This window comes from Pecten maximus, unplaced genomic scaffold (genome assembly GCF_902652985.1).
Source record: "Pecten maximus unplaced genomic scaffold, xPecMax1.1, whole genome shotgun sequence".
Taxonomy (NCBI): Eukaryota; Metazoa; Mollusca; class Bivalvia; order Pectinida; family Pectinidae; genus Pecten; species Pecten maximus.
Genome location: NW_022982718.1, coordinates 20,508 through 35,119, shown reverse-complemented (window position 1 = coordinate 35,119; position 14,612 = coordinate 20,508). Strand labels below are relative to the sequence as shown.

Genomic DNA, 14,612 nt, shown 5'->3' with positions numbered 1-14,612 from the left:
CCCTCCCAATCCATCCTGATTCTCACTCTGTCCCACCCTCCTAATCCATCCTGATTCTCACTCTGCCTCACCCTCCCAATCCATACTTATTCTCACTCTGCCCCACCCTACCAATCAATAATTATTCTCACTCTGCCCCATCCTCCCATTCTATACTTATTCTCACTCTGCCACACCCTCCCAATCCATTATTATTCTCACTCTGCCCCACCCTCCCAATCCATACTTATTCTCATTCTGCCCCACCCTCCCAATCCATTCTTGTTCTCACTCTGTCCCACCCTCCCAATCCATACCAATTCTCACTCTGCCCCACCCTCCCAATCCATCCCGATTCTCACTTTGCCCAACCCTCCCAATCCATTCTTATTGTCACTTTGCCCCACCCTCCCAGTCCATCCTGATTCTCACTCTGCCCCACCCTCCCAATCCATCCTGATTCTCACTCTGCCACACCCTCCCAATCCATCCTGATTCTCACTCTGCCCCATCCTCCTAATCCATTCTTATTCTCACTTTGCCCCACCCTCCCAATCCATCCTGATTTTCACTCTGCCCCACCCTTCCAATCCATCCAGATTCTCACTCTGCCCCACCCTCCGAATCCATCCTGATTCTCATTCTGCCCTACCCTCCCAATCCATCCTGATTCTCATTCTGCCCCATCCTCCCAATCCATCCTGATTCTCACTCTGCCCCATCCTCCCAATCCATCCTGATTCTGACTCTGCCCCATCCTCCCAATCCATCCTGATTCTCACTCTGCCCCACCCTCCCAATCCATCCTGATTCTCACTCTGCCCCATCCTCCTAATCCATTCTTATTCTCACTTTGCCCCACCCTCCCAATCCATCCTGATTTTCACTCTGCCCCACCCTTCCAATCCATCCAGATTCTCACTCTGCCCCACCCTCCGAATCCATCCTGATTCTCATTCTGCCCTACCCTCCCAATCCATCCTGATTCTCATTCTGCCCCACCCTCCCAATCCATCCTGATTCTGACTCTGCCCCATCCTCCCAATCCATCCTGATTCTGACTCTGCCCCATCCTCCCAATCCATCCTGATTCTCACTCTGCCCCACCCTCCCAATCCATCCTGATTCTCACTCTGCCCCACCCTCCGAATCCATCCTGATTCTCATTCTGCCCCACCCTCCCAATCCATCCTGATTCTCACTCTGCCCCATCCTCCCAATCCATCCTGATTCTCACTCTGCCCCACCCTCCGAATCCATCCTGATTCTCATTCTGCCCCACCCTCCCAATCCATCCTGATTCTCACTCTGCCCCACCCTCCCAATCCATCCTGATTCTCACTCTGCCCCATCCTCCCAATCCATCCTGATTCTCACTCTGCCCCATCCTCCCAATCCATCCTGATTCTCACTCTGCCCCACCCTCCCAATCCATCCTGATTCTCACTCTGCCCCACCCTCCCAATCCATCCTGATTCTCACTCTGCCCCACCCTCCGAATCCATCCTGATTCTCACTCTGCCCCATCCTCCCAATCCATCCTGATTCTCACTCTGCCCCACCCTCCGAATCCATCCTGATTCTCACTCTGCCCCACCCTCCGAATCCATCCTGATTCTCATTCTGCCCCACCCTCCCAATCCATCCTGATTCTCACTCTGCCCCATCCTCCCAATCCATCCTGATTCTCACTCTGCCCCATCCTCCCAATCCATCCTGATTCTCACTCTGCCCCACCCTCCCAATCCATCCTGATTCTCACTCTGCCCCATCCTCCCAATCCATCCTGATTCTCACTCTGCCCCACCCTCCGATTCCATCCTGATTCTCATTCTGCCCCACCCTCCCAATCCATCCTGATTCTCACTCTGCCCCACCCTCCCAATCCATCCTGATTCTCACTCTGCCCCATCCTCCCAATCCATCCTGATTCTGACTCTGCCCCATCCTCCCAATCCATCCTGATTCTCACTCTGCCCCACCCTCCCAATCCATCCTGATTCTCACTCTGCCCCACCCTCCGAATCCATCCTGATTCTCACTCTGCCCCACCCTCCGAATCCATCCTGATTCTCACTTTGCCCCATCCTCCCAATCCATCCTGATTCTCACTCTGCCCTACCCTCCGAATCCATCCTGATTCTCATTCTGCCCCACCCTCCCAATCCATCCTGATTCTCACTCTGCCCCATCCTCCCAATCCATCCTGATTCTCACTCTGCCCCACCCTCCCAATCCATCCTGATTCTCATTCTGCCCCACCCTCCCAATCCATCCTGATTCTCACTCTGCCCCAACCTCCCAATCCATCCTGATTCTGACTCTGCCCCATCCTCCCAATCCATCCTGATTCTCATTCTGCCCCACCCTCCCAATCCATCCTGATTCTCATTCTGCCCCACCCTCCCAATCCATCCTGATTCTCACTCTGCCCCACCCTCCCAATCCATCCTGATTCTCACTCTGCCCCACCCTCCCAATCCATCCTGATTCTCACTCTGCCCCACCCTCCCAATCCATCCTGATTCTCACTCTGCCCCACCCTCCCAATCCATCCTGATTCTCACTCTGCCCCACCCTCCCAATCCATCCTGATTCTGACTCTGCCCCATCCTCCCAATCCATACTTATTCTCCCTTTATCTCACACTCCCAATTCATACCTATTGTGACTCTACCCTACCTTCCAAATCCAAACTGATTCTTATTTTCACAACTTGAGTGTACATGTGTCTTGCTTACAGAAGTATGGAAAAGTTTACACAAAATCTGTTGAAAGATACTAAATAGGATTCTGTCAAGCTATACTTTGGTTGAATCAAAACACATTCAGAAGACAGACACAGAAAATTGGATGAAACTTGAAATTCAGTCTACATTTATATTAGTTAGCTGATCAAAAAACGTAAATCCAGGTGCACAACTTAAGTGTATAATGACTATATCAACAGAGTTTTGATTAAAACAATAGTTGTTGTCAGCCAAAACTCTTGAAAAGAAAAACCTTAATCCAGTTTAACCCCGCCAAAACTTCATCGGAGAGTACAATGTAAGAAATTTGCTGAATTAGCATTTTCGTAAACATTGAAATACACTTTATGTACATTGTTGTGTCCGATTTCTAAAGTTATACAAGAGATGGCATCCCAGATGAATTGGGCCAGCTAACTTTTCCACACTCTAACAGTTCCAAAGCCAGATTCTATTATATTAACCTTGAGTCCCTCAGACAGATTAGACGTATCGATTTATCCTTTGACTGCATAATTAACACCGTGCAATTCACCGTCCTTCTTAGTCCGAACCCGCAGCTCTCTAAAATATAAGAAAGAAAATGTATATACATCTGTAAACAAGAGGCCAATGGGCCTTATCAGTTAATGGACTCCAAAGACCCTAGTACTAGTTTAAACTACGTTACACAAATATTGTTTTCAAGATTGACACCATTTTGGATTTCAAACAGAAGTTAGAAATTTCAGAAATTAGTCAGATCAGGACCATCTCAAGATTATTCTTCGTAAGTTTAAACAAAGTCCCACATGCAGAATATTCTCTTATTTACTTACAGATGTACATATAACTCAAACCGCTGCATGTGTCAACTAATAATGTTAAATATGATGATTATTTGGTAGACATGTGTATAATGGTAATATTTTTGACTGAACATTGTAAATTATTATATATAATATTATCGCTCCATAATAATGCTCATTATAATAATGCCCTGTGTATACAAAAGCATGTAATATTTGTAATGCACCTTTTTTGTCAATCTTATCGAAGTGAATTCTGTGCAATTTTATCATATTAACCATATGTACAAAGATAATGATTGAAAAACACTGCTGTGTATAAATGTCACCTATTGAGTGAAAATAAAATCCTGTTGAAAACTTCCTTGTTGGTTTAAGTCGATGCGAGTTTATTAATACGTTTGAACACCAAAACACCCGTATCATCCGCGACAAGTGTTATAATTATAAAATGTGACAGGCACGAACATTACAGGTGATCGAGTCATCTTATATCTGTGCAACGTCGACCATGTCTGATCTGTTACATATATGTGTAGAATCTATTTCATTGATTTAGATTTCAATATATTTTGTAACAGTTTCTGCTATTAGAAGTTTGAGCGTCCCGGTTTCGAGTTTGCAAATGTAAAAGAGTTAAATGCGATGTAACTGATTAGAAAAAATCATTAATGTAAGGATGGAGTCCATTATGTTTTCATTGATTGCAGTGTCCCGTACACCACATGTATAATGTACTATCATTCATTTGTATACACATGAGATCTGCATGATAAAAGAATTTGAATTTGAGTGCACATCACCATCACCTCAGCAAAATCAGGCGCCTGTGTGTTAAACTCACAGTCGTCTTCAGTGCCATAGGTGTAAAATACAGAACTTATTCAAAATTCCTATTTATAACTGATACCCTTCAATCCAAAAACATCTTACCCACCCCAACTGTAGGTGACTTAGCAAAAAGAGTTTTCTGATTTCTGTTTTGATAGTGCGAGTGCATACTATGAGTCAGTTATTTCCGCAGAACGACACCATGATTATTTCTTAAGTGCATCCATGCCTTTGTGTTCTGTTTTGTTTAAAATCACTAGCATGCCAACTGCTTCCTGACTATAAAATTTGCATATTCTTATATATCTCTTACCCCCTTTAATTAGTGAAGGTTCCCTGAGAAAGGACTAATGACCGATGCCATTCCCCGAACCCCCTTACATAGAAAAAAATTCTACCCAACTGAGATTTTAATTCTTTAACTATTGGCACAGTTATAGTTTACTGACAATCCGGATAATTTGATTAGGATTGGTTCGTGATTTAGTATTTATTTATTTCCGGTTTCGCTTTGTATTTTTGAACGTTTTGTGCAGTGCACGTTTCCAGTTCAAATATCCACAAGATGATTTATATGCACATTCTTTAATGCTGATGACACCGCAAGTGATTCTATTATGAAATATTGTGAAGCGTGAGTATGTTATATCAGGCGTCGTGCTCGGCCGGTGGATGTACATGAAGTAAACTTATATAATTTATGTTAACGAACTTTACGTAGTAGCCTAACGTTACATATGATTTATAAATGTATATTGACATGATTTACCAAATTATACCACAACTTGGTAAGATATAATACTAAGGTTCAGTAATATGCACTGTAACAGGTTATGTGTCATGGGGGTAAACAGACATATCAAGTGTTTTCAAAACGATACGATAACGACGTCGTACGTGTACATGTAACGTTAGGTCCGTGCCTGAACACTCGTAAGTGCATACTGGAGTACTAGTGCAACTTACATGTAATTCAGCGGTGCATCTCCGTAATATGGACTTGTCAGATCGGCCTGAAATTTCGCACGGTGTTAGATTATGGTATAATATGCATGTTACAGAAAAAAATAATAAAAAAAAATTAACAAATTCCTTTGCATGGAAATTTCCTCCCTGGTCATTCACGCTAATGATAATGTATTAGCGAAATCAAAGATGAAAATGACAGGGAAATTATGCAGCAGGATTAAGCTACATACATGTAATGAAATTTACAGGAATGATCAAATACCTGTCTTTTTTAATTTCATCTTCTTAAAATCAAGGACCTATCATAGGTATTAGCCTTGTCTGTCAATACACTCAATATATAATCTTTGAGTGTATTGACATGACAGACAAGACTAATTAAATACCTTTGGTTCTATTACTTGTGGGAAAAAAGAAGATAATCATATCTAAGTCCATGATATGGCCAATAGCATTGTTTGATTAATTAAAAGAACATTTGTATATTTGGATGAAGTTACATTCAAGCAATTATTCAAGGCACACCCTGGTCACACATGGGGAAGTTGCCTTGAACTGACTGTAGGCAGGCGCTTTTTTCTCTGGGAACTCTGACTTTTCTCCACCTCCAAAACCTTGCTAGTCCTTAAATGACCCTGGCTGTTAATAGGACGTTAAACAAAATAAACTCAAAACCACAAACCTACTACAAAGTTAATTTCTGGATTTAGCATACACTGACCTAGGTTGAGGAAAACCACTGACTGGCATTTCATACTCAAACTTGCCTATTAAAAACCAATGGACTCAATTGAGGTAGAGCTTTGTTACTAAAAGTAGCCAAAATCACTTTAAACTTATAACTATTTGATCACAAAACATACAAATGCAAAAATAAAATTGATTTGAAGATGAGAAAGTACCTAAATTAATGCAATACTTAGGCAGATCAACATAAAGTTTCTAAGTAGAGAATGTTTTCAGTAAACATTGTTAGATATCATTTACATTGTCGTAAATAAATGCAACTTTAAATAACATATAATATATATACATTGCAAAATTTACTGTTTGAGCAATTTTTCCTATTTTTAGTTACAAATCTATACTCCAACTGGTGTATGAAGAGACTGATGAGCAATCTAGTTTCATAAAATTTTGTCCTTAGTTTTACCAGAAATGATCTTATCAGGGTTTTAAAATTGTTGTTTAACTGTGATAAGCCTTATCACCTTTTGAAAAACTGGGCCCTGAATTATAAAGATGTATTGACAGATGTGTATTAAAAGCCAAACAGGAAACAGTCCTTATTATTAGTGTCCTGTAATTTGTATACACCTATATATAGGCCTGTGAGGTAAGATTTTGTCAGTTTTCTGTTGGTTTTCCGGTGGATAGTTGTAGAAGGAGCACAGAGTCTGAGGTTGACTGTACTTTGAAGTTTAATCTAATTGACAAGGAACTAATTATAATTACGGGTATGTACATGCATGCTTTATACAGTACTATTTTGACATTGGAAGAGTAATCGATTGAAGAACTACATAATAGCTTGTCAGTGGCCAGACAGAATGTGGCTGCATGGTCTGTCCAGAATATTAGATACAATGATATAAGATATCGGTATCATTAATATCATTACAATTGTTTTTAAAATCACATGACCAGTGGTCATACAAGTAATCCATCCATAGCCTTTATTTATATTGTAAAAAGGTTTTATGTGAGAATTTTTTCTGATAATATGTATTTTCAGGTTTCTTATATTATCAATTCCATAAATGATTCATTTTACATATGATATCACTCCCATTCTGTCCAGATTTTTTACAGAATTACTGAATTACATGTTCAATAAATTCATAATATCCAATGAAAGTCATTCAATATTTAAGTTCCTACGTATACACTGACATATATTAGATATAAAAGTCCATGGTTCCTAGTACATTTATATTTACAGAAAGTATAAAGATTTTTTTTATATGTCCCAAGTAACTAACTGGGTGATATCCTTGAAGAACACCCCCCCCCCCCCCCCCCCCCCCCCCCCCTCTATAACCATTAATTTATATAGCATTGTTAGACATCATTAGATAAAGTTATTTATGATTTTGACTTGAACATTATTTTGACATTTGGTCAAATCTTCCAGGTGAACTATACAGGCCCTCTGGGCCTCTTGTTTTATATGTCCCTAGTACAGCAGCTGGCCTGTAAATGAAATCATCCTATTTTGTATTCGGATGTGTGAATAAATTTCCTCATTAGAATTGTAGGACAGTAATTTCATCTGCAGAGATAACTGTATATATATGCTGTATGTGAAATAGTCATTTCTTCGATTTCATTTCTAATTTAAAACAGGTAACCCATTTCAAGAGAAAACCAACATTTCTGAAAGCAAGTCAAGATACTGCTAATTTACATTCATCATGGCATCCTGGGAAGGTGACTTCTATGCAATGCAATGTGAGTATCTACAAAGGTGTTGAGGATGTATGTGTTACCTTCAGTCTGCCTGGCAACCATGAACAAAATATGGTGTTATTAATGTAACAGCTACATGTAGAGTAGATTATATTTTAAAAAAATGGTATAATTGATATGTTAGAAAGAAATATCAATTTATATACAATAATTTGTTATCTTTGTTAGATTTCATAGGAAGTTTTCCTTGTTATCGGATTGTAAGAGGGAAAGAAAGGAAAAGTAAAGAAATGATAAGTCTTACAAACAGAACCAATAAACTTAGGTAATTCAATGATGGCTCCCAGATTTCTCTGGGATCTGATTCTCTAGTTAAACTTGTCAAGTAAGTATTTTGTTTGTGTATGTAAATGTAATTCTTGTTTTTAATGACAGTTGCTATTGTGGAAGACAAAGAAGGATATGCCGAGATCAAGATAGAGAAAAAAGAACTAGGGGACTTAAAGAAATTGGACTTCAATGTCACTTTTGATGATTCAACAAGGTGAGACTGTCTTGTGTTTGGTCTGTTATAGTGGTTATTAGCCCCCTGCCGTTTGAAAAACGGGGGGGGGGGGGGGGGGGGGGGACTATAGGTTTTCCGTCTGTCTGTCCGTCCGTCCCGTCTGTCTGTCAAACAATAGTTGTCCGGACAACTCCTCCTAAAGTACTACTCCAATCTTAACGAAACTTGGTGTACATGATCAGTATAACATTTAGTTGTGCATCCCACATTTGTTTTTTCGAAAAACCATTTTTCCAAAAAACAAAAATGGGAAATGAATAGGTGCACTTCTAGCTCAGGCAGGGGACTTTGTATTGCTGTTGTAAATAGGTATGGAGTCACAAGTTATTGCTACTGCATATGTGCATCCATTTATCACATTTATAAATGGGGGGGGGGGGGGGGGGGGGGGGGGGAGGGAAGGCAGAGTGGTTAAAGAGTCCCTACACTTTATCACTAGCCCTTCACCTCTGAGTTGAGAATTCAAAAGAAAATACAGACCTGTTGTGAAGTTATCATGCTTGTTTGAAAATTAGTAAATTTATCTGCTGTATAGCTAGATTGAAATGATTTCTATGCATTAATATTTTATGATTCGTTAGAGTTAGGTGTATGATTTTCATAAAAATAGATATTTATAGTTTGTTTCTCTTTATAAATTTTTGATACTCAAGGGTTCAGATTTGGTTTCATTCTTTGCACACCAGGAAAAGACATGGCAACATTAGTTTTTACCAGAGGCGTGATTGATGGGGCCAAAGGGATCCAATTAAATTTGAAGTGACTGAAATTTCAAATATTTCTAAAGATATGGTACTTGTACCCTTTATACCTAATTATAGAGTACATACATGTAACTATTATAGAATTGTTTTAAGATCTTTTACCAAAAACTAAAATTTCTTAACCCCAGGGTCACACAGTTAAACAGGCTTGTTATGTAACACTGAGAGACATATGTCATGTACCATAACAGACATTTTATAACACTGACAGACATATCATGTTACATAACAAACATTTTATAACACTGACAGACATATATCATGTTACATAACAAACATTTTTTAACACTGACGAACATGCCATGTAACATGACACATTATATATATAATACTGACAGACATGTCATGTCATTTAACACTAACAGACATTTCATTACACAGACAGATGTTTCATAACACTGACAGACATGTCATGTAACATGACAAACATCATCAAAAAAGGCCAGATATATTGACTAAAATTACTAGATCATACTCAAAGAATGGAAACTTAAGGTAAAGTAAAACTTTCTACAAATGATATTGAATCCTAAAACAATGAATTTCCTGTTGTTATGACAGATGTCATGTGACTTGACAGACTTTCTGTTATGCATATCGCAATACATTTACCGATTTGTTGACTGATTCAATTAGATTCCTTATTTTTCATGAGTAAAGTGTTCTAAATATAACAGAAACTGTAACAAAATATATTGAAATCTAAAACAGACTCATCCCATGACCCAGACAGACTTTCTGTAATACATGTGTATGTGTTTATTGCAATATACATTTTGTATATTAGTATAGGTTTTGACATTTGGTGAGAAAGAATGTTTGGAGGAAATCAGCCAGTTATCTCTATTGAGTATGTGTAACACGTACCATGGCACAGATATAGGATGACTCTCCTGTAATGTTCGTGCCTGTCACATTTTATAATTAGAGCACTTGAGACTGATGGTACGTGCGTTTTAGCATACAAAAGTGTGACTTATGGTACGTGCATTTTGGTGTGCAAAAGTATTGATATACAGTACTTGCATCCACTTAAAACACTTTTCAACAGGATTTTATTTTCACTCAAGAGGTTACATTTATACAAGGCAGTGATGCTGAATCATTATGTTTGTACATATGGTTAATACAATAAAATACGATAAAATGGAATTCACTCTGATTAGAATTGACAAAAAGAGGTGTACATGTATTATAAATATTACATGCGTTTGCATACACAGGGTTATAATAGTTATAATGAGCATTATAATGGAGTGTTAATATTATACACAATAATTAATACACAATGTTCACTATCAGAAATACCACCATTATACACATGTCTACCAAATAAGCATCATCATATTCAACATTTTTATTTGACACCTGTAGTGGACCCCCCACAATATAGTGAGACACTGCTACTGTATGTCTTGTGAGTTAGAATTCTAAACCAAGGTTCATTACTGAAATAAGTGTGCATTGGATATTTTCGTTGGATTAAACTGAAATTTAAAACCAAATTTAACCCCCCCCCCCCGACTAATATCAAATGATATACCTTATTGATATAGGAGTAGGAGTTTGTTTTTTTTCTCTGTGTAAGTAATAACCTGAAGCAGATGCCTGTGGTTTAGATTTCAAAATGGTTGTCATGACTACTAGCTACTAGTGTATCTTGAATAAGCATATGATTAAACTAGTAGTACTTATAAAGAATGATCTTGAGATGGTCCTGATCTGACTAATTTCTGAGTCTGTTTGACATCCAATATGGTTATAATCTTGAAAACACAATATTTTAAATTTCAACAGTGTAACATAGTTGAAACTAGTACTGGTGTCTTAAGAGTCCATTAACTGCTAAGGCCCATTGGCCTCTTGTTTATATATATTTTTATTCTTATATTTCAGAGAGTTGCGGGTTCGGACAAGGAAGGATGGTGAATTGCACGGTTTTAATTACCAAGTCAAAGGACCGATCAAAACCACTAGTCTGTCTGGAGGATTCAAGGTTAATATATAAAGTTTCTTATTACAAATCTGGATTTGGAACTGTAAGGGTGTGGAAAAGTTAGCTGGCTCAATTTACCTGGGAATACAACTCTTGTTGTAACTTTAGAAATCAGACACAACAATATATATTTGTGAATTTCATTGTTAAAGAAAATGCTCATTCAGCAAATTTCTTGTACAGTACTCTCCAATGAAGTTTGTCTGGGTTCAACTGCATTAAGGTTGTTCTTTTCAAGATTTTTGGCTGACAACAATTTTTCATCAAAACTTTTAAAACTCTTGAGGATATAGTCATCACAGTTGTGCACCTGGGTTTACGTTTTTTTTATCAGCCTAATTTAATAGCAGTTATCTCCCTTTAACAATAATTGTACACTCAAGTTTCATCCAGTCTTTTAAAATGTTATTGATGAAGTCAGCTTACCATTGATATGTGTCGTCTTCCTGATGTGTTTTTGATTCAACCAAGTTATGGCTTGACAGAATCCTATTTGTTATCTTTTGACAGATTTTGTTTAAACTTTTCCATACTTACCGGTATGTACATGTAGGCAGGACTTGGATTGGGAATGTAGGGTAGAGTCACAATAGGTATGGATTGGAGGGTGAGGCAGGGTGAGAATATGGATGGATTTGGAGGGTGGGGCAGAGTGAGAATAAGGATGGATTTGGAGGGTGGGGCAGGGTGAGAATTAGGATGGATTGGGAGGATGTGACAGAGTGAGAATCAAGACAGGATGGATTTGGAGAGTGGGGCCGAGTGAGAATCAGGATGGATTGGGAGGATGTGACAGAGTGAGAATCAAGACAGGATGGATTGGGAGGGTGGGGCCGAGTGAGAATCAGGATGGATTGAGAGGGTGGGGCAGAGTGAGAATCAGGTTGGATAGGGAGGATGGGGCCGAGTGAGAATTGGTATGAACTGGGATAGTTGGGCAGAGTGAGAATTAAGATAGTTTGGGAGGGGGACATAGTTTAATCTACCATTCTGCCAACAGATTTAAGTTCTAAACTAATAAACATATTTGTTTATTTGCAGAAAGAGAAGAGCAAAGTAATCCTGAGAATTGAGAAAAAAGAAAAATTTAATTTCTGAGCATTCCATATCATCATTCCAGTGGAAATACTGCTTTCAATGTCAACAAGGAGCTAAAGCTGTCACTACCTTCATTTTGAGATTATTTCATTTAATCAGCTTCCCTGGTTTGATTAAAGTAGAATGAAATTGAATTCATGTATCTATGAACAGATTGTTATGTGATACATTAACTGTCATCACAAAATCTTAAAATGTTACACATGAGACATGATCACAAGACAATAATGCCAGGAGTACTTTGTATTATTTTTTTTGTATTAGATTAATTGAGCTGATGTCATGTCAAATCGTCTTTAGCAGTTACTTCTCGTCCTGAATGTCTTAATACATTTTGATCAAATGTGGTGTGGAACATCATTTGACCCTGGAAAACCATGTTATATATATGACAGATGTGGCTCCTCTGGGTCCACAGGATGGACCCAATTGGGAACCAAGTAATGTCCTTACTTAAACCCTGAACAACTAAAGTATTTTTGATTAAATTTGACCTGAAGCATCACTTGGTAAAATAAATCAGATATTGTATAATTGGAGGATGTGGTTCCTCCGGGACGAGAAGAGTTGGACCCTGCAATAGGCAAATAATGGTAATTTGTAACTCCTTTATATCACTACTTATTCTGAATGACAGAATGGATTTTGATCATTTTGCAATGGAGATTAGCTGTTGTACAGTATGTATGGAGGGTGGAACTCCCCTTGAACTTGAGGAGGGGTCCAATTGGAGCAATAATAATCAAATTTTTAAAATTACTTCTAGTCCTGAAGATAGAATAGATTAATTTTGATGAAATATTTTGCAGCATTATCAGGTAAGGAAATGAAGGTTTTATATCACATGATGTGATTTCCCTAGGGCCTAAAGGATTCAGGCCCAATTGCAAAAGAAGAAGATAATTTAAATCATGTATAATCATTATTCTGCAGGGAAAGATATAATTTTTTCAAAATTTTGATCTTGAGCATCCTTTGATTAATGGAACTTATTGATGCTGGTCACAGTTCCAACCTCCATCTTGGCCATTTGTTCAAAATGTACTCTTTCTATGATGCAAGCATCAAGATGAAAGAGTTGTTCCGCTTGTTTTTTTTCTGAAACATGCATTTTTCAAATCTTTTTCTTTTTCTGAGAGTATGTTTTTTTGGAACATACATCTGGATGACAACATTAGTTATTAGATGGTTATTAAAAAGGTTGCTGAAAGAAATTATTTGTTGTACACTATACCTGGTTGGTTTTCGTATTTGATAGAATTTATAATATTACATTAGATATTTTAATGCTGGTAGATGATACAAATAAAACTTCATCTTAAGCTTATTTAGTTTGTGATTTTTGTGTGTGTGTGTTTTTTTTCTACAATGATATCATGAAGCGAGATAAGTGTGACATTCCACTTAAAGGATTGGCATTTAGATCCGTTGCTCAAAAAGTATGAAAGTCAAAAATTTAACCAAGATCATAGAGTGGACATTTCAGCATAGACTTCAATACAGAATATCTTGCAAAATTTATGGTTCAGTGACTCTGGAAATCAAAGATCCTTGGAATTCGGGCTTAATTATATTTTGTTTAACTCAGTTTTTAGGTCACCTGAGACAAAGTCTCAAGTGACCTATTCTAATACCCTTTTATCCATCGTTGTGCATCGTCCGTCGTCTGTCGTCCGTGGTGCGTCGTGCGTCCGTAAACAATTTACATTTTCGACTTCTTCTCCAAAACCTCTTAACCAAATTCAATGAAATTTGGCTGGAAGCTTCTATGGCTAAAGGTCAACCAAAATTATTGTGAATTATATGATCCCCACCCCCCAGGGGCCTGAGGGGTGGGGCTAAAATGGGTTAAATTGACTAAAACTTCAAAAATCTTCTCTACTCTCAGATATGGTGGAATCAAACACTCTTCATAAATGGAAGGGTCTTAGGTGCTTTACCAAAATTGTGAATTTCATGACCCAGGGGTCTCGCGTTTGCCCCTGGGGAGGGGGTAAACTTTAATATAGTTTATATAGCGAAATCACATTTTTGACTCTAATTTGTTAGCTCACCTGGTCTGAAGGACCAAGGTGAGCTTATGCCATACCGTGGCGTCCGTCGTCCGTCTGTCGTCCGTCATCCGTCCGTCCGTCAACAATTGACTTCTTCTTCATAATTACTGATCAGAATTTGACCAAATTTGGTCAGAAGCATCCCTATGGGATGGCAACTAAAAATTGTACAAATGGTGGGGCTGACCCCCCAGGGGTCTGAGGGGCGGGGCCAAAAGGGGTCAATTTGGCTCTATTAATATAAACGACTTCTTCTCTGAAACCGAGCAATGGATATTGCTCCTATTTGCCTGGTAGCATCACTATGGGGTGAGGATTCAAAATTGTACAAATGGTGGGGCTGACCCCCCAGGGGCCTGAGGGGCGGGGCCAAAATGGGTCAATATAGCTATATTGATATTAACAACTT

At 38.5% G+C, this 14,612-nt stretch overlaps 1 protein-coding gene across 2 annotated transcripts; it reads left to right on the top strand.

The window, feature by feature from the left end:
* Nucleotides 1–4,843: 4,843 nt before the first annotated feature.
* Nucleotides 4,844–13,472, top strand: LOC117320832. 2 transcript variants are annotated; one of them, XM_033875316.1, is made up of 5 exons: nucleotides 4,844–4,982; nucleotides 7,664–7,768; nucleotides 8,162–8,270; nucleotides 10,952–11,051; nucleotides 12,093–13,472. In XM_033875316.1, the coding sequence occupies exons 2-5, from the start codon at nucleotides 7,732–7,734 to the stop codon at nucleotides 12,147–12,149; spliced, it is 303 nt and encodes a 100-aa protein (XP_033731207.1). In that variant the 5' UTR covers nucleotides 4,844–4,982; nucleotides 7,664–7,731; the 3' UTR covers nucleotides 12,150–13,472. The 2 variants fall into 2 exon arrangements, with proteins under 2 accessions (XP_033731207.1, XP_033731208.1); XM_033875317.1 differs by lacking the exon at nucleotides 4,844–4,982 and adding an exon at nucleotides 6,530–6,774.
* The last annotated feature ends 1,140 nt before the right edge of the window (nucleotides 13,473–14,612 follow it).

What these genes read in the sequence shown, in the direction of transcription:
- LOC117320832 (XM_033875316.1), top strand. Translation starts at nt 7,732, where the DNA reads ATGGCATCCTGGGAAGGTGACTTCTATGCAATGCAAT. An exon ending in ACTTTTGATGATTCAACAAG is followed by an intron (nt 8,271 to 10,951) that starts GTGAGACTGTCT and finishes CTTATATTTCAG; the next exon opens with AGAGTTGCGGGTTCGGACAA. An exon ending in GTCTGTCTGGAGGATTCAAG is followed by an intron (nt 11,052 to 12,092) that starts GTTAATATATAA and finishes GTTTATTTGCAG; the next exon opens with AAAGAGAAGAGCAAAGTAAT.